This window comes from Somniosus microcephalus, chromosome 28 (assembly GCF_052327205.1).
Source record: "Somniosus microcephalus isolate GS21.2 chromosome 28, FLI_Smic_1.0, whole genome shotgun sequence".
In the NCBI taxonomy this organism is placed as follows: Eukaryota; Metazoa; Chordata; class Chondrichthyes; order Squaliformes; family Somniosidae; genus Somniosus; species Somniosus microcephalus.
Window position 1 is genome coordinate 9848520 of NC_141014.1, and position 24891 is coordinate 9873410.

The window sequence follows — 24891 nt, forward strand, 5'->3', positions numbered from 1 at the left end:
GGCAGGAGGGTCGGGAACCAGAGGACACAGATTTAAGGTGATTAACAAAAGAACCAGAGGGGAGATGAGAATTTTTTTACACAGCGAGTTATGATCGGGAATGCGCTGCCTGAAAGGATGGTGGAAGCAGTTTCAATAGTAAATTGCAAAAAGAATTGGATAAATACTTGAAGAGAGAACATTTTCCAGGCTATGGGGAAAGAGCAGGGGAGTGGGATTAATTGGAGAGCTCTTTCAAAGAGCTGGCACAGGGCTTCCTTCTGTGCTGTATCACTCTATGATTCTGTGGGAGAGGCGCTGCTGTCGATTCACCTGTCGGAGGAGTGAGGAGGGGGTTGATGTACGCTGATATTTAAGGGGGAATGTGATTAAGAAACGTGTTTTAGTCCTTGTGCGCACCGATAATTAGCAGTGTTCTTGTTTCCTTCAATTAGGACGGGATCGGAAACCACTCCGGCAGCCTGTGAAGGAAATGTCTTGGTTTTCAAAATGGTTTTCCACGGCAGCTGTGAAAGGTAGGAGGTGGTGGGAATGCTGGTCATTGGGCGCAGTGTGAAAATGGTCAGTTCCCCATCCCAGCATCAACCTCTCTAATCTCAGTTAGGGCCAATAACATTGAAAGGGAGTCTGGGTATGAAGGTGGCAGTCCACTGTGGGGGGAAAAAAGAAAGACAGGCTTGCATTTCTATAGCACCTCTCACGACTATCTGAGGAAGGATGTTCTTGTCATGGAGAGAGTGCAGCGAAGATTCACCAGACTGATGCCTGGGATGGCAGGAATGACGTATGAGGAGAGATTAGGTCGATTGGGCTTGTACTCGCTGGAGTTTAGAAGAATGAGAGGGGATCTCATTGAAACTTATAAAATTCTAACAGGACTAGATGCAGGAAGGATGTTCCCAATGGTCGGGGAGTCCAGAACCAGGGGTCACAGTCTAAGGATAAGGGGTAAGCCATTTAGGACTGAGATGAGGAGGAATTTCTTCACCCAGAGAGTGGCGAACCTGTGGAATTCTCTACCACAGACGACAGTTGAGGCCAATTCATTAAATATATTCAAGGAGGAGTTGGATATATTTCTTAAGGCTAAAGGGATCAAAGGATATGGGGAGAAAGCAGGGACAGGGTACTGAGTTTGGATGATCAGCCATGATCTCATTGAATGGCGGAACAGGCTCGAGGGGCCGAATGGCCTACTCCTGCTCCTATCTTCTATGTTTCTATGACCGTAGGACGTCCCAAAGTGCTTTACAGCCAATGAGGAACTCCTGAGGTGCAGTCACTGTTGTAATGTAGGAAAACGCAGCAGCCAATCTTCTGCCACCCACAGCAATGTGATAATGACCAGATAATCTATTTTACTAATGTTGGTTGAGGGATAAATACTGGCCAGACACCAGGGAGAACTCCCCTGCTCTTTGAAATAGTGCCATTAGATCTTTTACGTCCACCTGAGAGAGCAGACGGGCCCTCGGTTTAACGTCTCATCCGAAAGACGGCACCTCCGACAGTGCAGCACTCCCTCAGCGCTGCTGGAGAATTATGCTGCAAGCACGGATACTCCTGCATGCACACGCACTTGTGCACAGGCACTCTCGCTCACAAGCACGCGCTCTCACCGCCTTCAGTCTTTACACACACAGTTACAGGAAAGATGTGATTGCACTAGAGAGGGTACAGAGGAGATTTAGGAGGATGTTGCCAGGACTGGGGAATTTTAGCTGTGAGGAAAGATTGGATCGGCTGGGGTTGTTTTCTTTGGAACAGAGGAGGCTGAGGATTTAATTGAGGTGTATAAAATTATGAGGGGCCTAGATAGAGTGGATAGGAAGGACCTATTTCCCATTAGCAGAGGGGTCAATAACCAGGGGGCATAGATTTAAAGTAATTGGTAGACGGATTAGAGGAGAATTTTTTTCACCCAGAGGGTGGTGGGGGTCTGGAACTCACGGCCTGAAAGGGTGGTGGAGGCAGAAACCCTCATCGCATTTAAAAAGTACTTGGAAGTACACTTGAAGTGCCGTAACCTACAGGGCTACGGACCAAGAGCTGGGAAGTGGGATTAGGCTGGATAGCTCTTTGTCGGCCGGTACGGACACGATGGGCTGAATGGCCTCCTTCTGTGCTGTAACTTTCTCTGATTCTACATAAGTGCAAGTTCTTTATTGAAAAAGCTGTAGAGAGAAGTTTGAGCAACAATGAGGATTTTTTAAATGTAAAATTGATTAATTTTTCATAGATTTATATTATGATGTTTGATTTATTATGCTAAATGTTCCTTTTACCTGTAAATTTGGGTTTTCATTTTTGCTGCTGTTAAGTTGTGATACTATGTTTGTATGACGGGAAAAGCTTATAATGGGATGTCGAGTTTGACTGTCCATCCAATGGCCTCCTGAGATGCCGACTGGAGAAATGAGGTGCCTCCCACAACAGATCTCAGTGGGCCGGTTGATGTGATGTGCTCCGTGGTCTGGGACTCACGGCCACAGTCTCACTTCGGGCCGTCCCTCCTCTTCCTCTGGTGGAGCGGGTGGCCGCAGCGTCCGCGGACTGGGTGAGCGCCGGCCACTGTCTCCAAGGGAGGGGGAAGCCAGGGGACCTCTGCTGTTGGGCCAGTGATGAGCTTTCGGTTCTTTATGTTGCCGTGCGTCCCACGGGTCCCTCCATCTGGATCGTGAGTCGGTACTGGCTGCGTGAATATTGGCTGCTGTTTCCCAGAATGGCCGCCGCCATTTTAAGCGCTTTCGTGGTGGGTTTTCCAAGTCTCCGTGAACGGGAAAGTCGATGCTGCTCATGATTTTCTCCATCTCACGGAGCACGATGGCGTCGTGGCGAATGGCGGGCGGGGCGATGCGGGGCAGCACCGGGAGCCACTCAGTTAGAGTGGACTTGAGTGTCCCTAACACCGTCCTCATGGCGGCGTTTAGCTGCACGTCCACGATCTTTGTGTGGCGGCCGCAGAACCATGAGGCAGCAGAATAGACGAGGGCCACAGTTGCGATGCGAAGTGTTCTGGCTGTGGTAACCCCCCCCCCCATGATGTTCCAGCGAGTTTCCGGACCAGGTTCGCCCTGGTTCTTACTTTTGGGCTGAAGTTGCGATGTCTTGCTGTTTAATAAAACATCATAACAGGAGGAGACCATTCAGCCCCTCGAGCCTATTCCGCCATTCAATGAGGTCATGGCTGATCTGCGACCTAACTCCATATACCCGCCTTTGGCCCACATCCCTTAATACCTTTTGGTTAACAAAAATCTATCAATCTCCGATTTAAAATTAACAATTGATCCAGCATCAATTGCTGTTTGCGGAAGAGAGTTCCAAACTTCTGCCACCCTTTGTGTAGAAGTGTTTCCTAATTTCACTCCTAAAAGGTCTGGCTCTAATTTTTCGACTATGCCCCCAGTCCTAGACTCCCCAACCAGCGGAAATAGTTTCTCTCTCTCCACCCTATCTGTTCCCCTTCATACCTTGAAAACTTCGATCAAATCACCCCTTAATTTTCTAAATTCCAGGGAATACAACCCTAGTTTGTGTAATCTCTCCTTGTAATTTCAACCCACGGAGTCCAGGTAAACCCACACTGCACTCCCTCCAAGACCAATAAATCCTTCCTAGGTGTGGTGCCCAGAACTGCTCGCAGTACTCCAAAAATTAGGAAATTTGCATATAAGCCGGAAATTTACCTCTGAGCAAGTGTGAGAGAGGAATTGCGACAGGATGTGTGAAGCGTTGCAAAGGAAATGCGCGCACACACACGCACACACACACACGCGCACACACGCTGTTTTCAGTATTCTCTTATTCCTTCAGGTTGCCTCTATGGATCATTGAGCGCTCAGGTAGCTGTCCATCTGCCTGTGCCAGTCTCAAGAATCAGCTGTACAGGGCGTTGGTGAGACCACACCTGGATTGCTGTGTACAGTTTTGGTCCCCTTATTTAAGGAAGGATATACTTGCATTGGAGGCAGTTCAGAGAAGGTTCACGAGGTTGATTCCTGAGATGAGGGGGTTGACTTATGAAGAAAGGTTGAGCAGGTTGGGCCTATACTCATTGGAATTTAGAAGAGTGAGAGGGGATCTTATCGAAACATAAGACACTGAGGGGGCTCGACAGGGTAGATGCAGAGAGGATGTTTCCCCTCGTGGGGGAATCTAGAACTAAGGGGGCACAGTTTCAGGATAAGGAGTCGCCCATTTAAAATGAAGATGAGGAGGAATTTCTTCTCTCAGAGGGTCGTGAATCTTTGGAATTCTCTACCCCAGAGAGCTGTGGAGGCGGAGTCATTGAATATATTCAAGGCGAGATAGACAGATTTTTGAACGATAAGGGAGTCAAGGGTTATGGGGAGCGGGCAGGGAAGTGGAGTTGAGGCCAAGATCAGATCAGCCATGATCTCATTGAATGGCGGAGCAGGAGCAGGCTCGAGGGGCGGAATGGCCTCCTCCTGCTCCGATTTCTTATGTTTTTATTATGTTAATGGTTCCATGGTCCTTCCAATCCCTCACAGTGGGGTATCTCTTCAGCACCTCCTTCCTGTGTCAGGCTAAGGTCAGAACCTTGCAGTGGGGGATCAGTGGGCGCCAGACTGCATCCTGGCGTTCTATGCTGTGGCACAGTGCCACGTTTTAATACAAATTGTTGAAAGCGTTCGCTTACTCGGCGCGGTTTTCGCATGCACGGACAATCGCAGGCGAGCCTCACAGTCCTCTCCCGCTTGTTCTTTCCACACAGGTCTCTTCCATGAGCTGACCTTCACAGTCCCATGGGGCCACATTGCGGCCAAAGCCTGGGGGCCTCCCAGTGGGTGGCCAGTGCTATGCCTGCACGGCTGGGCAGACAATGCAAACTCCTTCGACCGACTCATTCCGTTGCTTCCAGCAGGTGAGTATTCGGTCACCTTTCATTCGTAATCATTGCTTTCACTCCAGGCAGCACCAGCTCTTGCGGTACCCCTTTCTGGTTTTTGTAATCAAAAAAGGGTAATGGTATGTTGGCCTTTAGGAACATAGGAGGAAGCCATTGAGCCCATCGAGCCTGTTCCGCCATTCACTAAGATTATGACTGATCTGTGCTCTAACTCCACATACCCGCTTTGCCCCGTATCCCTTAATACTTTTGGTTAACAAAAATCTATCAATCTCAGATTTAAAATTAACAATTGATCCAGCATCAACTGCTGTTTGCGGAAGAGAGTTCCAAACTTCTACCACCCTTTGTGTGTAGAAGTGTTTCCTAATTTTACTCCCGAAAGGTCTGGCTCTAATTTTTAGACTCTGCCCCCTAGTCCTAGACTCCCCAACCAGCGGAAATAGTTTCTCTCTATCTACCCTATCTGTTCCCCTTAATATCCTGAAAACTTCGATCAAATCACCCCTTAACCTTCTAAATTCCAGGGAATACAACCCTAGTTTGTGTAATCTCTCCTCGTAATTTAACCTCTGAAGTCCGGGTACCATTCTGGTAAACCTACGCTGCACTCCCTCCAAGGCCAATATGTCCTTCCTAAGGTGTGGTGCCCAGAACTGCTCACAGTGCTCCAGGTGTGATCTAACCAGGGCTGCAGCATAACTTCTCCCCCTTGTATTCTAGTCCTCTAGATATAAAGGGCAGCATCCCATTAGCCTTTTTGCTTATTTTCTGTACCTGTTCATGATATTTTAATGATCAATGTACCTGGACCCCCAAGTCTCTTTGGACCTCTACTGTTTCTAGCTTTTCATCATTTAGAAAGTACTCTGATCTATCCTTTTTAGGTCCAAAGTGGATATGCAGAGCTTTGGTGAGACCCCATCGGGAGCACTGTGTTCAGTTCTGCGCCCCGCACCTCAGGAAGGATACATTGGCCTCGGTGGGGGAGCAGCGCAGATTCACCAGAATGGTACTGGGGCTTAAAGGGTTAAATTACGAGGACAGGTTGCCTAGACTGGGCTTGTATCCCCTTGAGTGCAGTAGACTTAGGGGTGATCTAATTGATGTGTTCATTTAAGGGATTCGGTAAGGTAAATAAAGAGGAACTGTTTCCTCTGGTGGGGGGAGTTCAGAACAAGGGGGCAGAACCTTAAAATTAGAGCCAGGCCGTTCAGGGGTGAGGTCAGGAAGCACTTCTTCACACAAAGGGTGGTGGAAATCTGGAACTCTCTCTTGTGGATGCTGGGGTCAATTGGAGTTTTCAAAACTGAGATCGACGGGTTTTTGTTGGATAAGGGTATTGAGGGATATGGAGCAAAGGCAGGTAAATGGAGTTAAAGAGTTATTAGATCAAATACGATCTAATTGAATGGCCGAATGGCCTCCTGTCCCTGTGTAAATGTGCGTTTGCAGGGAGGTGTTGATGGGGGATACTTCTCATTAAGGAGGACTGAAGGAAGACTCGCGTTTGATTACTCTGTGTTCTGAGATACAGCTATTCCTCTGATTCCCCCAATCAAAGCTCCTCATCTTGTCTAAGTGATGTTTAGGGGTCACCAACCCAAACCCAGGAGCTTCCGAACACTTATCGTCCCACTCCAGAGACTCGAGCACGGAATCCAAGCTGACACTCCAGCCCCGTACTTGAGGGAGTGCTGCACTGTCGAGGGAGTGCTGCACTGTCAAGAGGTGCCGTCTTTCGGATGAGACGTTAAACCAAGGCCCCGTCTGCTTTCTCGGGTGGACGTAAAAGACCCAGCGGCACTATTTCGAAGAAGAGCAGGGGAGTTTGTCCCGGTGTTTTAATCCTTCAACTAACATAACAAAAACAAACAGATTATCTGGTCATCATCACATTGCTGTTTGTGGGAGCTTGCTGTGCGCAAATTGGCTGCCGCGTTTCCCACATTACAACAGTGACTACACTTCAAAAGTACTTCATTGGCTGTCAAGCGCTCCGGTGGTCGTGAAAGGCGCTATAGAAATGCAAGTCTTTTCTTTCCCCACAGCCCTGCAAATTTTTCCTTTTCAAGTATTTATCCAGTTCCTTTTTGAAAGTTATTGAATCTGCTTCCATCGTCCTTTCAGGCAGCGCATTCCAGATCACAGCAACTCACTGCATGAAAAAATTCTCCTCCTCTCCCCTCTGGTTTTTTGGCAATCACCTTAAATCTGTGTCCTCTGGTTGCCGACCCTCCTGTCAATGGAAACAGTTTCTCCTTATTTACTCTATCAAAACGCTTCATAATTTTGAACACCTCTGTAAAATCTCCTTAACCTTCTCTGCTCCAAGGAGAACAATCCCAGCTTCTCTAATCGCTCCACATAACTGAACTCCCTCATCCCTGGTACCATTCTGGTAAATCTCCTCTGCACCCTCTCCAAGGCCTTGACATCCTTCCTAAAGTGTGGTGCCCAGAATAAGACACTATTCCAGCTGAGGCCTAACCAGTGATTTTACATAGGGTTACATTACATTGAAGGCATTCCTAGAAGAGAGGTGGCAGTGAACCAAAGGAATGCCCACCTTGAAGAAGTTTTGCTCTTCTCTTCGACGGGATTTCCGTTTGTCTCTTCAACCTTGTTCTTATCTCTTGATGTCTCTCTACTTCTCCTGCCTTCCATCCTCTCACAGACCTTCCCTTTTGTTCTTTCCTCCCCTCCCCCATTTCCCAGCCCCTAAACTTGCTTTAAAACCTGTTCCAGTTCTGACGAAGGGTCTTCGACCTGAAACGATGACTCTGTTTCTCTCTCCACGGATGCTGCCTGACCTGCTGAGTTTTTCCAGCGTTTTCTGTTGTTATTACAGAAATAGGACATTCGGCCCAACCAGTCCTTGCCAACGTTTATGCTCCACTCGAGCCTCCTCCCGTCTTTCCTTATCTAAATCTATCAGCGTAACCCTCTATTCCCTTCTCCCTCATGCGCTTATAAAGCCTCCCCTTAAATGTATCTATACTATTCGCTTCAACCACTCCCTGTGGTAGCGAGTTCCACATTCTCACCACTCTCTGGGTAAAGAAGTTTCTTCTGAATTCCCTATTGGATTTCTTGGTGACTATCTTATATTGATGGCCTCTAGTTATGCTCTTCCCCACAAGTGGAAACATTCTCTCTCTATCCACTCTATCACAACCTTTCATAATTTTAAAGACCTCTATTAGGTCACTCCTCTGCCGCCATTTTTCAAGAGAAAAGAGACCCAGCCTGTTCATCCTTTCCTGATAGGTACACGCTCGCATTTCTGGTATCATCCTTGTAAATCTCTGCACCCTCTCCAGTGTCTCTATATCCTTTTTATAATATGGCCACCAGAACTGTACACAGTACTGTAAGTGTGGTCTAACCAAGGTTCGATACAGGTTTAGCATAACTTCCTACTTTTCAATTCTATCCCTCTAGAAATAAACCCTAGTGCTTGATTTGCTTTTTTATGGCCTTGTTAACCTGTGGCGCAACTTTTAGTGATTTGTGTATTTATACTCCGAGATCCCTTTGTTCCTCTACCCCACCCAGACTGGCACCCTCCAAGTGATAAGTGACCTCCCTATTCTTCCTACCAAAATGTAAATGTAATACTGTAACGCATTTATCTGTGTTGAACTTAATTTGCCAATTATATACCCATTCTGCAAGTTTATTAATGTCCTCCTGTAATTTGTTGCAGTCCTCCTCAGTATTGACTATCCCCCCAATTTGGTGTCATCCGCAAATTTAGAAATTGTGTTTTTGATTCCTAAGTCTAAATCATTAATGTAAATTGTGAACAGCAGTGGTCCCAGCACTGACCCTTGTGGAACACCACTACCCACCTTCTGCCACTGTGAATAGCTACCCTTTACCCCTACTCTCTGCTTTCTGTCTTGAAGCCAGCTAACTATCCTTTCTGCTACTTGTCCCCTGACTCCGCATTCTCTGACCTTGTTCATCAGTCTATTATGGGGTACCTTATCGAAGGCCTTTTGAAAATCTAGATGAATTACATCTACTGCATTACCCTTGTCTACTCTCTCTCTTACCGCTTCAGTAAATTCAATGAGGTTGGTCAAGCAAGACTTTCCTTTTTGAAATCCATGCTGACTATTCCTTATATTTTTGGTTTCTAGATGTTCTTCTATTTTCTCCTTTAGTAGGGATTCCGTTATTTTTTCTACGACCTATGTTAAGCTGACTGGTCTATAATTCCCTGGACATGTTCTATCCCCCTTCTTGAATATAGGTATTATGTTAGCTATCCGCCAGTCTTCTGGCATTACACCTTTTCAAACGAATTATTAAATATGTGTAGTAATGCCTCTGCTAGCTCTTCTCTGGATTCTTTGAAAATGCGGGGATGCAATCCATCCAGACCAGGGGTTTTAGCCTCTTTGAGTTTGATTATTTATTTAATTTTTCCTCTTTTTAAATTTTAATTGCACTTATCTCATTATCCAATGTCATGTCCACCTGTTCTATCTCCCTGGTAAATACTGAAGCAAAATAATTATTTAATATTTCTGCCATCTCTCTATCATTACCTGTGGTATTATCCTGACTCTCCCTTAATGGCCCTATTCCCATCCCAACCTTCCTTTTTTTATTGATGTGCCTGTAAAATATTTTACTATTTTGTTTTATGTTCCTTGATTTTAAAGGTTTATATAACTTCCTTGCTTTGCGCTCTTGAATTAGATAGAAATACATAGAATGTCCAGCACCGAAACAGGCCATTCTGCCCAACTGGTCTTTCCCGGTGTTTATGTTCCACACGAGCCTCCTCCCACCCCCTCCATCTCACCCCATCAGCATATTCTTCTATTCCCTTCTCCCTCATGTACTTATCTAGCTTCCTCTTAAAAACATCTCTGCTATTCGCCTCAACCACTCCATGTAGCAGCGAGTTCCACATTCTAACCACTCTCTGGGTAAAGAGGTTTCTCCTGAGTTCCTTATTGGATTTATTATTGACTATCTTATATTGATAGCCTCTTGTTTTGGTCCCTCCCACAAGTGGAAACATCTCTACATCTACCCTATCGAACCCTTTCATAATCTTAAAGACCTCTGTTAGACCACCCCTCAGCCTTTGCTTATATAAAAATGCATTTATATAGCGCCTTTCATAACCCCAGGATGTCCCAAAGCACTTCACAGCCAATGAAGTACTTCTTGAAGTCTAGTCACTGTTGTAATGTAGGAATTGCAGCAGCCAATTTGCGCACAGCAAGCTCCCACAAACAGCAATGTGATAATGACCAGGTAATCTGTTTTTTAGTGATGTTGATTGAGGGATAAATATTGGCCAGGACACCGGCGATAACTCCCCTGCTCTTCTTTGAAATAGTGCTATCGGATCTTTTACGTCCACCTGAGAGGGCAGACGGGGTCTCGGTTTAACGTCTCATCCAAAAGACGGCTGAGAAGTCTAATTGAAACTTATAAAATTTTGACAGGACTGGACAGACTAGATGCAGGAAGGATGTTCCCCATGGCCGGGGAGTACAGAACCAGGGGTCGCAGTCTAAGGATAAGGGGTAGGCCATTTAGGACAGAAATGAGGAGGAATTTCTTCACCCAGAGAGTGGTGAACCTGTGGAATTCTCTACCACAGAAGGCAGTAGAGGCCAATTCATTAAATATATTCAAGAAGGAGTTGGATATATTTCTTAAGGCTAAAGGGATCAAGGGATATGGAGAGAAAGCAGGGACCGGGTACTGAATTTGGATGATCAGCCACGATCGCATTGAATGGCGGAGCAGGCTCGAGGGGCCGAATGGCCTACTCCTGCTCCTATCTTCTATGTGTATGTTTCTATGCTCTGACAGTGCGGCACTCCCTCAGTGCTGCACAGGAGTGTCAGCCGGGATTTTTGTGCTCAAGTCTCTAGAGTGGGACTTGAACCCACGACCTTCTGACTCAGGCGAGCGCACTACCCACTGAGCCAGTGGCTGACACCAGACAGAGAGAAAACATAGAAACATAGAAGATAGGAGCAGGAGTAGGCCATTCAGCCCTTCGAGCCTGCTCCGCCATTCAATGAGATCATGGCTGATCATCCAAATTCAGTACCCTGTCCCTGCCTTCACCCCATATCCCTTGATCCCTTTAGCCTTAAGAAATATACCCAACTCCTTTTTGAATATATTTAATGAACTGGCCTCCACCGCCCTCTGTGGCAGAGAATTCCACAGGTTCACCACTCTCTGGGTGAAGAAATTCCTCCTCATTTCAGTCCTAAATGGCTTACCCCTTATCCTTAGACTATGACCCCTGGTTCTGGACTCCCCGGCCATCATAAACATCCTTCCTGCATCTAGTCTGTCCAGGCCTGACAGGATTTTATAGGTTTCGATGAGATCCCCTCTCAATCTTCTAAACTCCAGTGAGTATAAGCCCAATCGACACAATCTCTCCTCATACGTCATTCCTGCCATCCCAGGTATCAGCCTGGTGAATCTTCGCTGCACTCCTTCCATGGCAAGTACGTCCTTCCTCAGGTAAGGCGACCAAAACTGCACACAATACTCAAGGTGCGGTCTCACCAAGGCCCTGTACAACTGTAGCAAGACATCCTTGTTCCTGTACTCGAACCCTCTTGCTATGAAGGCCAACATACCATTTGCCTTCTTAACCGCCTGCTGCACCTGCATGCTTACCTTCAGCGACTGGTGCACAAGAACACCCAGGCCTCTTTGCACTTCCCCTTCTCCCAATCTATTGCCATTCAAATAATAATCTGCCTTCCTGTTTTTGCCACCAAAGTGGCTAACCTCACATTTATCCACATTATAGTGCATTTGCCATGTTTCTGCCCAATCACTCAATCTGTCCAAATCGTACTGGAGTTTCTTGACATCCTCCTCACAGCTTACCCTCCCACCCAGCTTTGTGTCGTCTGCAAATTTGGAGATATTACATCCAATTCCCTCGTCCAGATCATTAATATATATTGTGAACAGCTGGGGCCCTAGGACCGATCCTTGCGGTACCCCACAAGTCACTGCCTGCCACTCGGAAAACGACCCGTTTATTCCAACTCTTTGCTTTCTGTCCGCCAACCAGTTCTCTATCCAAGTCAATACCTTGCCCCCAATCCCATGTGCCTTAATTTTGCACGCTAATCTCTTATGTGGGACCTTATCGAAAGCCTTCTGAAAGTCCAAATACACCACATCCACTGGTTCTCCCTTATCTATTTTACCAGTTACATCCTCAAAAAATTCCAGTAGATTAGCCAAGCATGATTTACCTTTTGTAAATCCATGTTGACTTTGTCCGATCCTGTCACTGCTTACCAAGTGCTCTGTTATTACATCTTTTATAATAGATTCTAGCATTTTCCCCACTACCGATGTCAGGCTTACCGGTCTATAATTCCCCGCTTTTTCTCTACCACCTTTTTTGAATAGTGGGGTAACATTAGCTACACTCCAATCCATGGGTACCGTTCCAGAGTCTATCGAGTTCTGGAAGATGACCAGCAATGCATCTACTATTTCTAGGGCCACTTCCTTGAGTACCCTGGGATGTAGACCATCAGGCCCTGGGGACTTATCGGCCTTCAGTCCCATCAATTTTCCTAACACCATTTCCCTACAAATACTGATTTCTTTCAGTTCCACCCTTTCATCAGGCCCTATGTTCCCTGGCATCTCTGGGAGGTTATTTGTGTCCTCCTTTGTGAAGACAGAACCAAAGTATGAATTTAGTTGGTCTGCCATTTCTTTGTTTCCCATTATAAATTCCCCTGATTCTGACTGCAAGGGACCTACGCTTGACTTCACCAATCTTTTTCTCTTCACATATCTATAAAAGCTTTTACAGTCAGTTTTTATGTTCTCTGCTAGCTTACTCTCATATTCTATTTCCCCTTTCTTAATTAATCCCTTTGTCCTCCTTTGTTGAATCCTAAACTGCTCCCAATCCTCAGGATTACTGCTTTTTCTGGCCAATTTATATGTCGTCTCCTTGGATCTTATGCTATCCCTAATTTCCCTTGTTAGCCACGGTTGAGTCACCTTTTTTGTTTTATTTTTATGCCAAACTGGGATGAACAAATTCCGTAGCTCATCCATTTGGTCTTTGAATGTTTGCCATTGCCTATCCACCGTCAACCCTTTGAGTGCCATTCCCCAATCAATCCTACCCAACTCGCTCCTCAGACCATCGTAGTTTCCTTTATTTAAATTGAGGACCCTAGTCTCTGAGTCAACTACTTCATTCTCCATCTTAATGAAGAATTCGATCATATTATGATCGCTCAGACCCAAGGGGCCTCGTACAACAAGATTGCTAATTAATCCTTTCTCATTACATAATACCCAGTCTAAGATGGCCTGATCTCTGGTTGGTTCCTCGACATATTGATCCAGGAAACCATCCCGTAAACACTCCAGGAATTCCTCCTCCACAGTATTGTTACTAATTTGGTTGGCCCAATCTATATGTAGATTAAAGTCACCCATGATGACTGCTGTGCCCTTATTGCACGCTTCTTTAATTTCCCTTTTCATGCCATCCCCAACCTCCGCCTTACTGTTGGGAGGTCTGTATACCACTCCCACTAATGTTTTTTTCCCCTTGGTATTTCTCAATTCTACCCATACAGATTCCACATCATCAGAGCTAATATCCTTCATTACAATTGTATTAATCCCTTCTTTAACCAGTAATGCTACCCCACCTCCCTTTCCTTTTTGCCTATCTTTCCTGAATATCGAATACCCCTGGATGTTGAGTTCCCAGTCTTGGCCATCCTTGAGCCACGTTTCCGTAATCCCAACCAAATCATATTCGTTTACTTCTATTTGCGCAGCCAATTCGTCCACCTTATTACAAATGCTCCTCGCATTAAGACAGAAAGCCTTCAGGCTTGTTTTTTTAACGCTCTTAGACCTATTAGAATTATTATTTACTGTGGCCACGTTTGATTTAAACCGTTGATTTCTCTGACTGCCACTTTTGTTTTTCTCCTTCCTATCTTTTGCTTTTATCCCTGTTTCCCTTTCCTCTGTCTCCCTGCTCAGGTTCCCAACCCCCTGCCATTTTAGTTTAAACCCCCCCGAACAGTGCTAGCAAACCTCCCCGCAAGGATATTTGTCCCGCTCTGGTTCAGGTGCAACCTGTCCTACTTGTACAAGTCCCACCTTCCCCAGAAGCAGGCCCAGTGATCCAGGAAACTAAAGCCCTCCCTCCTGCACCAACTCTTTAGCCACACATTCATCTGCTCTATCCTCCTATTCCTATACTCACTAGCACGTGGCACCGGGAGTAATCCAGAGATTACAACCTTTGAGGTCCTGCTCTTTAATCTGCTACCTAGCTCCCTAAATTCTTGCTGCAGGACCTCATCCCTCTTCCTACCCATGTCATTGGTCCCAATGTGAACCACGACCTCTGACTGTTCACCCTCCCCCTTCAGAATGCCCTGCAGCCGTTCAGTGACATCCTTGACCCTGGCATCAGGGAGGCAACAAACCATCCTGGAGTCACGTCTACGGCCACAGAAACGCCTATCTGTTCCCCTTACGATAGAATCCCCTACCACTATTGCTCTCCCACTCTTTTTCCTCCCTTTCTGAGCAGCAGAAGCACCCCTGGTGCCGGGAAGCTGGCTGCTGCTGCCTTCCTCTGGTAAGTCATTCCCCTCAACAGTATCCAAATCGGTATACCTGTTTGAGAGGGGGATGGCCACAGGGGTCCCCTGCACTACCTGCCTGCCTCTACTGCTCTGCCTGATGGTCACCCATTTCCCTTCTGCCTGTGCAGCCCTTACCTGCGGTGTGACCACCTCATCAAACGTGTTATCCACGACCCCCTCAGCCTTTCCTGGTTGGTAGAACCTCTCAGTCCTGGTAACATCCGAGTGAATCTATTGCAGTTACACAGCCAGGGAAATGACATGACACCAATCTTCCCTCTAGATTGTCTTTGTTGTTTGCGGGGTCCCTTTAAATTTCTGCGCATGTGCGGTATTTCAAACGGAAAAGCTTGTGAGCGGCCTGCGCAGGACCTTGCAGATTACCGTGCGGCTGCACGGGCGCGAGGCTTAGAGAGAACATCGCGGGAAATACCTTGGAAAATTGTCCACCTCAGCCAGTTGAAATGGTGCCCCAGGATTCGTTTTTTATGGGATGTGGGTGTCGCTGACAAGGCCAGCATTTATTGCCCATCCCTAGTTGCCCTTGAGAAGGTGGTGGTGAGCTGCCGCCTTGAACCGCTGCAGTCCGTGTGGTGAAGGTGCTCCCACAGTGCCGTTAGGGAGGGAGTTCCAGGATTTTGACCCAGCGACGATGAAGGAACGGCCAATATATTTCCCAGTCAGGATGGTGTGTGACTTGGCGGGGAACTTGGAGGTGGTGGTGTTCCCATGCGCCTGCTGCCCTTGTCCTTCTAGGTGGAAGAGGTCGCGGGTTTGGGAGGTGCTGCTGAAGAAGCCTTGGCGAGTTGCTGCAGTGCATCTTGTAGATGGTACACACTGCAGCCACGGTGCGCCGGTGGTGGAGGGAGTGGATGTTTAAGGTGGTGGATGGGGTGGCGATCAAGCGGGCTGCTTTGTCTTGGATGGTGTCGAGTTTCTTGAGTGTTGTTGGAGCTGCACTCATCCAGGCAAGTGGAGAGTATTCCATCACACTCCTGACTTGTGGCTGTCGTTGGGCTCAACCTGAGGAAGTGAATGTCATTCGACAAAGAAAAATAATTGTTCTGCAGAGAAAACGTGCGGTGACTGCTGTTTCCTCTTTCAGATTTTTATTACGTGGCGATGGACTTTCCCGGCCACGGTGTTTCCTCACACCGGCCCCCCGGCATTCCCTATTACTTCACCGAATACATCTCTGACGTGCGGAGAATAGCGGACGGTAGGTTTCAGTTCCGTGAGCGGGGCTTTAACGGAGTTGGTGGGAACAGCGAATCCAGTCTCGAGGACGTAACTCCTTCCCTCCGCCCCTGCAGGTGGCTCCTGCTGCGACATGGGTGGCGCGTCGCTGAGGCCTGGCGAGGCCAGGGTCAGCCCATGTCCTGTGCTGACGCTGGTCCAGGAGGCAAACGGGATGCTGCAGTCTGCCTCCGTGCTCCGGGGATGGGAAAATCAGCCAAATGTCGATCACCAGAAGATGTACAATTGTGGACATTGGTTTGACAGAGAGAGATAGATTTAATTGGTTAAGTTGCTTCTTTAAAAAAAAAAGACAAAAGCAAAATACTGCGGATGCTGGAAATCTGAAATAAAAACAGAAAATGCTGGAAATAATCAGGAGGTCAGGGAGCATCTGTGGAGAGAGAAACAAAGCTAACGTTTCAGGTCGATGACCTTTCGTCAGAACGTTCTGACGAAGGGTCATCGACCTGAAACGTTAACTCTGTTTCTCTCTCCACAGATGCTGCCTGACCTCCTGATTATTTCCAGCATTTTCTGTTCTTATTTCTTAAAAAAAAGACTTGCATTTATTTAGCGCCTTTCACAACCTCAGGACGTCCCAAAGTGCTTTACAGCCAATGAAGCACTTCTGAAGTCTAGTCACTGTTGTAATGTAGGAAACACAGCAGCCAATTTGCGCTCAGCAAGATCCCACAAACTGCAGTGAGATAAATGACCAGATAATCTGGTTTTGCTATGTTGATTGAGGGATAAATATTGGCCAGGACACCGGGGAGAAGCCCAGTGCTCTTCTTTGAATAGTGCCGTGGACCTATAGCATCTACCCGAGGGGGCAGACTTCAGCCCATAATCCAGGCTGACACTCCGCTGCACTGTTGGAGAAGGTGCACCAGTCGCTGAAGGTAAGCATGCAGGTGCAGCAGGCGGTTAAGAAGGCAAATGGTATGTTGGCCTTTGTAGCAAGAGGGTTCGAGTACAGGAACAAGGATGTCTTGCTACAGTTGTACAGGGCCTTAGTGAGACCGCACCTTGAGTATTGTGTGCAGTTTTGGTCGCCTTACCTGAGGAAGGACGTTCTTGCCATGGAAGGAGTGCAGCGAAGATTCACCAGGCTGATACCTGGGATGGCAGGAATGACGTATGAGGAGAGATTGTGTCGATTGGGATTACACTCACTGGAGTTTAGAAGATTGAGAGGGGATCTCATCGAAACCTATAAAATTCTGTCAGGCCTGGACAGACTAGATGCAGGAAGGATGTTTATGATGGCCGGGGAGTCCAGAACCAGGGGTCATAGTCTAAGGATAAGGGGTAAGCCATTTAGGACTGAAATGAGGAGGAATTTCTTCACCCAGAGAGTGGTGAACCTGTGGCATTCTCTGCCACAGAAGACAGTTGAGACCAATTCATTAAATATATTCAAGAAGGAGTTAGATATATTTCTTAAGGCTAAAGGGATCAAGGGATATGGGGAGAAGGCAGGGACAGGGTACTGAATTTGGATGATCAGCCATGATCTCATTGAATGGCGGAGCAGGCTCGAGGGGCCGAATGGCCTACTCCTGCTCCTATCTTCTATGTTTCTATATCCTGTCCTCCTTTTGAGACATCGAACCGAGGCCCTGCCTGCCCCCTCGGGTGTAAAAGATCACATGGCACTAGTTCGAAGAAGAGCAGGGGAGTTCTCCCCGGTGTCCTGGTCAATATTTGTCCCTCAACCGACACCAAAAACAGATTACCTGGTCATTATCACATTGCTGTTTGTGGGATCTTGCTGTGTGCAAATTGGCTGTCGCGTTTCCTCCATTACAACAGCGACTACACTTCAAAAAAAGTACTTCATTGGTTGTAAAGTGCTTTGGGACGTCCTGAGGTGGTGAAATATAAATGCAAGTTTAAAAATTTTTTTTTAAATGATAGCATCAATTGTTTTTCAACCAGAAGTATGGAGGAGGCACCATTTAGAAGGTCCGTGAATAAAGGATTCGGCGCCCCTTGATTTTGGAGTGAAACATCAGCGGAGATCCCCCTCCCATCGCCGTCTTAATGACCACTGCTGGCTGCAGGTGGATGGAGGGCGAGGACAGGCTCTGTGATGCCTCCCACAGTCGAATAGTCTGCAGCACTCCATGCCGAGGCTCGCTCATGGGCACTTGGTGAAAATGCCAAGCTAACATCAGCGCCCCGGTGAAGGGGCAACGCCTGCAGAAGAGGAGGGTTGGAAGTTGACGAGAAATGCAAACTTCAAACGTGTCGGTGTCCTGATTTCATTTCATTTTATTATTGCAGCCTTAAACTGGGATAAATTCACCATCTTGAGCCACAGCATGGGTAAGCGAGCATCCTTTCTTTAATTAATAATAATAATACCACCACGTGGCGTTAACGTGCACAAGTCCAGACCAAGTGTAGTCTTCAGGTGACGCGGGCTTAGAGACCAAAAGAAAGAAAGACTTGCATTTCTATAGCGCCTTTCACGACCACCGGACGTCTCAAAGCGCTTTACAGCCAATGAAGTACTTTTTGAAGTGTAGTCACTGTTGTAATGTAGGAATCGAGGCAGCTCATTTGCACACAGCAAGCTCCCACAAACAGCAATGTGATTGACGTAAGAAAACTACTAGGCACTCGGTCCGAGTATTAAACAAGGCTTTAATCAACTGTTTTTCAACATGGAGATCGAGTTGTGTCCTTCACTAGTTCCTGTTAAAGAATGCCCTGAGCAAGCTGGGCCCATGCCCGAGTATTTAAACTCTCCCTGGACAGCGCCACCAGCAGGCCGCCCAGTATCATTTCATAAGTCATTTCCACGTGAATGACAAGATTCATGTCAGTAATCATAACGAGATCATCTGTTTTAGTGATGTTGATTGAGGGATAAATATTGGCCCCAGGACACCGGGGAGAACTCCCCTGCTCTTCTTCGAAACAGTGCCACTGGCGCTTTTATGTCCACCTGAGAGCGCAGACGGGTCCTCGGTTCAACGTCTCATCTGAAAGACAGCATCTCCAACAATACAGCACTCCCTCGGTTCAAGCCCCACTCCAGCGACTTGAGCATATAGTCTAGGCTGACACTCGGTTGCAATGCTGAGGGAGTGCTGCACTGTCGGAGGGACCGTCTTTCGGATCAGATGTTAAGCCAAGGCCCCGTCTGCCCTCTTGGGTGGATGTAAAAGATCCCATGGCAATATTTTGAAGGCCAGAAGCATTATCCCTGGTGTCCTGGCCAATATTTATCCATCAACCAACATCACCAATAACCTGCTCACCGATGCCCAGTTTGGGTTCCACTAGGACCACTCGGCTCCTGACCTCATTACAGCCTTGGTCCAAACATGGACAAAGGAGCTGAATTCCAGAGGTGAGGTGAGAATGACTGCCCTTGACATCAAGGCAGCACTGAGTGTGGCATCAAGGAACCCTAGTCAACTGAAGTCAATGGGAATCGGGGGGGGAAACTCTCCACTGGCTGGAGTCATACCTAGCGCCAAGGAAGATGGTTGTGGTGGTTGGAGGTCAATCATCACAGCCCCAGGACATCGTTGCAGGAGTTCCTCAGGGCAGTGTCCTAGGCCCAACCATCCTCAGCTGCTTCATCAATGACCTTCCCTCCAACATAAGGTCAGAAATGGGGATGTTTGCTGATGACTGCACAGTGCTCAGTGCCATTCACAACTCTTCAGATAATGAAGTAGTCCATGCCCGCATGCAACAAGACCTGGATGACATTCAGGCTTGGGCTGATAAGTGGCAGGTAACATTCGCGCCACAGAAGTGCCAGGTAATGACCATCTTCAACAAGCGAGAGTCTAACCACCGCCCCTTGACATTCAATGGCATTACCATCGCCGAATCCCCCACCACCAACATTCTGGGGGTCACCATTGACCAGAAACTTAACTGGACCAACCACATAAATACTGTGGCAACAAGAGCAGGTCAGAGGCTGGGTATTCTGCGGCGAGTGTCTCACCTCCTGACTCCCCAAAGCCTTTCCACCATCTACAAGGCACAAGTAAGGAACGTGATGGAATACTCACCACTTGCCTGGATGAGTGCAGCTCCAACAACACTCAAGAAGCTGAATACCATCCAGGACAAAGCAGCCCACTTGATTGGCACCCCATCCACCACCTTAAACATTCACTCCCTCCACCACCGGCGTACCGTGGCTGCAGTGTGTACCATCTACAAGATGCACTGCAGCAACTCGCCAAGGTTTCTTCAGCAGCCCCTCCCAAACCCACGACCTCTTCCACCTAGAAGGACAAGGGCAGCAGGCGCATGGGAACACCACCACCTCCAAGCTCCCCTCCAAGTCACACACCATCCTGACTGGGAAATATATCGCTGATCCTTCATCGTGGCTGGGTCAAAATCCTGGAACTCCCTCCCTAACAGCGCTGTGGGAGTAACTTCACCACACGGACTGCAGCGGTTCAAGAAGGCGGCTCACCACCACCTTCTCAAGGGCAATTAGGGATGGGCAATAAATGCTGGCCTTGCCAGCGACGCCCACATCCCATAAAAAACGAATTAAAAAAAATAAACTAAAAACCAGATTGTCCGGTCATTGTTTTGTTTGTGGGAATCGGTTTATTGGTTGCCATGTTTCCTACATTGCAACGGTGACTACACTTTAAAAAGTATTAATTGGCTGTAAAGCGCTTTGGGACGTCCTGAAGTTTGTGAAAGATGCTGTATAAATGCAAATCTTTCTCAATAGACAGGCTTTTATGGTACGTAATGTGCCGAGAAATGTTAATTACAATTTGCGGATGTCTCCTGTAACTGAGAGTCACCCCTGGACAGGTGGGAGTGATGTGAATTTGTAATGGGAATTCTCTGGCAGCAGGCAATTCGTACGTGTCCGATCCTGAAACCAAACCGGGTGGGGGCCATTCTCCCTTTACCACATGGACGAGCTATTGTTACCCCAAAAGCCTATTGACGTCCGAGTATTACCTCCACTGTACCTCACTGCTACTACAGAAAGGAAAGAATCTTGCCTTTTCTATAGCGCTTTTCACAACCTTGGTGTTTCAATCTGAAGGGATTTCTTTTAAGGTGCAGTCACTGTTCTGTGAGCAAACGCAGCAGCCAGTTTGTACACAGCAAGATCCCACTAACGGTGAATGAGATAAGTGTGACCAGTCGGTGATGTTGGTCAGGATGTCGGGAGAACTCTCTGCTCCTCTTGAAATAGGCAAGGAATCTTTTACATCCACCTAAGCAGGCAGAAAGGGCATCAGGTTAACGTCGCGACCATTTAAAAAGTGAATGGTAGCAGGGAGGCTCCCGTGATGGCTCTGTGTAAATGCTTGGCCATGTTGTGAGTCAGAAAGTTACAGATTTCCACCCTTTTCTAGGTTGAGTTAGCAGATCCCAGCCAGGGTATCAATCAGGGCGTTACAATTGGCCACTGAACAGGGAGGGTAAAAATCAGCATCAGCTCGGCTCTTGATCACAGCCCAGTGACCTCCGCTGCGTGTGAGCGGTGGGTACGAACAGGATCTGGCTTGCCTGTGATATTCCCCATGGTGGAATGTACCGTGGAGAATGGTGGGATACCAGAGGGCCACCACTGCCCGTGGAACTGTACCTCACCGTGAGCTCTGATCGTCAGGGGAAAAAAAGAGGGATGAGGGAGAAGATTGTGGAAGAAATATCTATTTCTGTATACATCAGGAAAGGCTGGGGCTCTTTTCTCTAGAAAAGAGAAGGCTGAGGGGTGACCTGATAGAGGTCTTTCAAATTATGAAGGTGTTTAATAGGGTAAATGTTTCCACTTGTGGGGAATCCAGAAATAGGGGCCATAAATATAAGACAGTCACCAATAAATCCAATAGGGAATTCAGGAGAAACTTCTTTACCCAGAGAGTGATGAGAATGTGGAACTCGCTGCCACAAGGACCAGTTCAGACGAATAGCATAGATACATTTAAAGGGAAGCTGGATAAACACACGAGGGAGAAAGGAATAGAAGGATATGCTAATGGGGTTAGATGAAGTAGAGTGGGAGGAGATTCCTGTGGAGCATAATCACCGGCACAGGCCAATAGGGCCGAATGGTCTGTTTCTGTGCTGTGGACGCAATGTAATCCTATATCCGGTATTAACATTTTCCATGGTTCTTTTTCAGGGGGCAATGTTGGCGGGCTGGTGAGTGCTGAGTCTGCAATCTTTTTAAAATAAGCCGCAGATTTAATTTTGCAATTGCTCTGTGGTTGCTTGCACTGAGAGACTTTACTTTCGTAGTATCTGTGGTGTAGTAGCCATCATAGGCTGAGGGAGTAAGTGAGCTTCGTTCGGTGTCTGGGGCTGCGGATGACCCAGGGAGCGGAGACCAAGGAACGGCAGCGACGTTAATGTGTCCTGCTGGGCTTAGGCTTTGCCCCGGTGCTTGGTCTAGGTGCTAAAGGGTGTGACTCTCGTGGAGGCTGCATGTTGACTGGCTGCCCACCTGGCTGGGGACCAGATCGGGAAGAACAAGTGCCTCTTGTTAATAATATACAAAACAATCCATCAAGGCAACACAGTTGATAAAAAGAGCATTGTGGCATCAGGGTCAGCAGGACCCAGGCACTGAGAGCAAAGTCATTGAGTAGACATTTTGGGCGTGGGACCCTGACAGCAGATGTAGTGGGGGCCATTTCAGTTTCTAAATAAAGCGGGAGGGGCAAGCCCAGCCTTCCAAAAAAAAAACCCTTAAACATGTTTGGGCAAGAAGTTTGTTGGATTGTTTTGATGCTCTGATGAGTTCTGTGGGTAGCAGAGCCTGTGGGAGAGGGAGGTGCAGCAACAGTGGTGGGAGGTTTCTCATTACAGCGTGACAGGCAAATGTTGATATCGGGTTTTTCTATTATGTAAATGTTGATGGCAAACCATTAGTCAAAGATCGTGACACAGGAAACTATGTTTCTATGTCTATGAAACGAGTAATGTGGACGGGGAAGCAAGTTTTTAATATATAGATAGGTAATGTACAGAAATAAATATATTGTAGACATGCAACAGTGTCCATGTACATAGTGCATTGAAGACAGTAATAACGGAGTCCCTTTTCTTTCTGATTTGCTAACCTCTGCTCTTGTTTGTAGTTCTGCTCAATTTTCCCTCAGATGGTGGATAAGCTGATTGTACTGGATGGATATGGGTTTTATCCGATTGCTAATGTAAGTTTTATTCTTTTTTTTTAGCAATATATAAATACGCGCAGGATAAAAGTAAGTTGGGATTGTGTTACACGCGAAATAACAGTTAGCTCAGAGTGCTACACACACACAAGAGCTGTCTCCAGCTCTGTCTCTTGGCTAAATCCAGTCCGTCAGATTATCTGGTATGTGGAGTGCCATGTATTGATTTCCCTTCACCTGTTGCCGTGTCAGCCGTGGCTCAGTGGGTGGCACTCATGCCTCCGAGTCAAGGTTGTGGGTTCAAGTCCCACTCCAGAGACTTGAGCACAAAAATCTAGGCTGACACTCCAGTGCAGTACTGCAGGGGTGCTGCACTGTCGGAGGTGCCGTCTTTCGGATGAGACATTAAACTGAGGTCCCGTCTGCTCTCTCGGGTGGGCGTAAAAGATCCTATGGCACTATTTTGAGGAAGAGCAGGAGAGTACTCCCTGGTGTCCTGGCCAATATTTATCCCTCAATCAACATCACTAAAACACATGACCTGGTCATTATCACATTGGTGTTTGTGGGAGCTTGCTGTGCGTAAATTGGCTGCAGCGTTTCCTACATTACAACAGTGACTACACTTCAAAAAGTACTCTATTGGTAAAGTGCTTTGAGACGTCCTGAGGTCGTGAAAGGCGCTAAATAAATGCAAGTCTTGCTTGCTTCCCCATGTCAACAAACACAGCTAATCTCCCAGCTGGATGGGGGCAGTTAAAAAATTCACAGACAGTGCTGTCGGCGTTCTCCGTAGCAGAGCACCGGGTTGAACTGCTGCTTCTGCTCCCAGCAGCAGTGTTTTAGTCCACGTTGTGACTCTGTGCTGTGGCTGAGTGGGCAGTAGGATAGTTCAAGTGGGCAGTAGGATAGTTCAACTGGGAGCAACTAACTGACCCGCATCTCAAAGCCCGAGACTGAGGGTGCCTCCCTTAGTATCCAACTTTCAGGACCCCGCCCCCCGGCAGCATGTGGCAGATTTACATATAAAATATACAGCACAGAAACAGGCCATTCGGCCCAACCAGTCCATGCCGGCGTTTATGCTCCACTCGAGCCTCCTCCCATCCTAGCTCGCCTCACTCTATCAGCATAACCCTCAATTCCCTTCTGCCTCATGTGCTTCTCTAGTTTCCCCTTAAATGCATCTATACTAGTCGCCTCAACCACTCCCTGTGGCAGCGAGTTCATCTCCGACATCCATTCCCATCATGTCCTGCACTCCGTAGCCACCAACCCACCTCGAACCCACCCTCGCAGCTCAGTCCCGAGGTTACTGCCTCAAACCTGTCCACTGTTGCAGAGAGAAGTAAAAATGGAAGAGTAAGAAATGGAAGAGTAAGAAAGGGAAGTCATAAAAGCAAGAGAGACAGAAGAGAAAGTGAGGCAGGGGTGGTAGAGAAAGACAGACATGATGGGGGCGGATGGAGAAATGAAGGAGGGGAGAGACAGAAATGAAGGAGTTGTGAATGACATGGTCCAAGGATATATTGGGAGCTGGACCAGCATTTGCAGCAATAATTTTGCATTGATGTAGGGCTTTAAGGTAAGCAACATCCCAAGACTCTTCACAAATAACCAAAGGGTAAATGGACACCATGCCAGGAAGGGAGAGGTTAGGAGGATGACCAACAGATTTGTAAGATCTTAACGATCTCTGAGTTCTTGGACAAGACACCAATAGGCAGCAGCCAGTATGTTTGAGCAATAGATCAAGATTTATTAAGCATACAGCATAATATACTTAATATTAGGCGATAGTTTTAATGAGTAGCTCGCAGTCCTAGGTCTCTGGAACCTCTCGGACACAGATGACATCGTCTTAAGTCTGTTCCTTTGTTCTCGCAGTGCGTCTGTGTGAAGTTGTTCTTTGAGTATCGAGGTTTTAACCCTTTTCTTATCAACAGTTGGTTTGGCCAGTGTCCATATATGGTCTTCA

At 47.2% G+C, this 24891-nt stretch overlaps 1 protein-coding gene across 3 annotated transcripts in view; it reads left to right on the forward strand.

The window, feature by feature from the left end:
* The window catches only part of serhl (serine hydrolase like), a 65640-nt gene that overhangs the window by 2575 nt on the left and 38174 nt on the right, over positions 1-24891 (forward strand). For 2 of the 3 annotated variants that reach the window (XM_085969447.1, XM_085969448.1), the window contains exons 2-7: positions 435-515; positions 4739-4888; positions 15641-15754; positions 18064-18105; positions 21920-21939; positions 22878-22952. In XM_085969447.1, coding sequence (XP_085825573.1) covers positions 473-515; positions 4739-4888; positions 15641-15754; positions 18064-18105; positions 21920-21939; positions 22878-22952 — 444 coding nt within the window. In that variant the 5' untranslated portion in view covers positions 435-472. The remainder of the gene's footprint in view (positions 1-434; positions 516-4738; positions 4889-15640; positions 15755-18063; positions 18106-21919; positions 21940-22877; positions 22953-24891) is intronic. The other variant, XM_085969451.1, reaches the window with a different exon arrangement.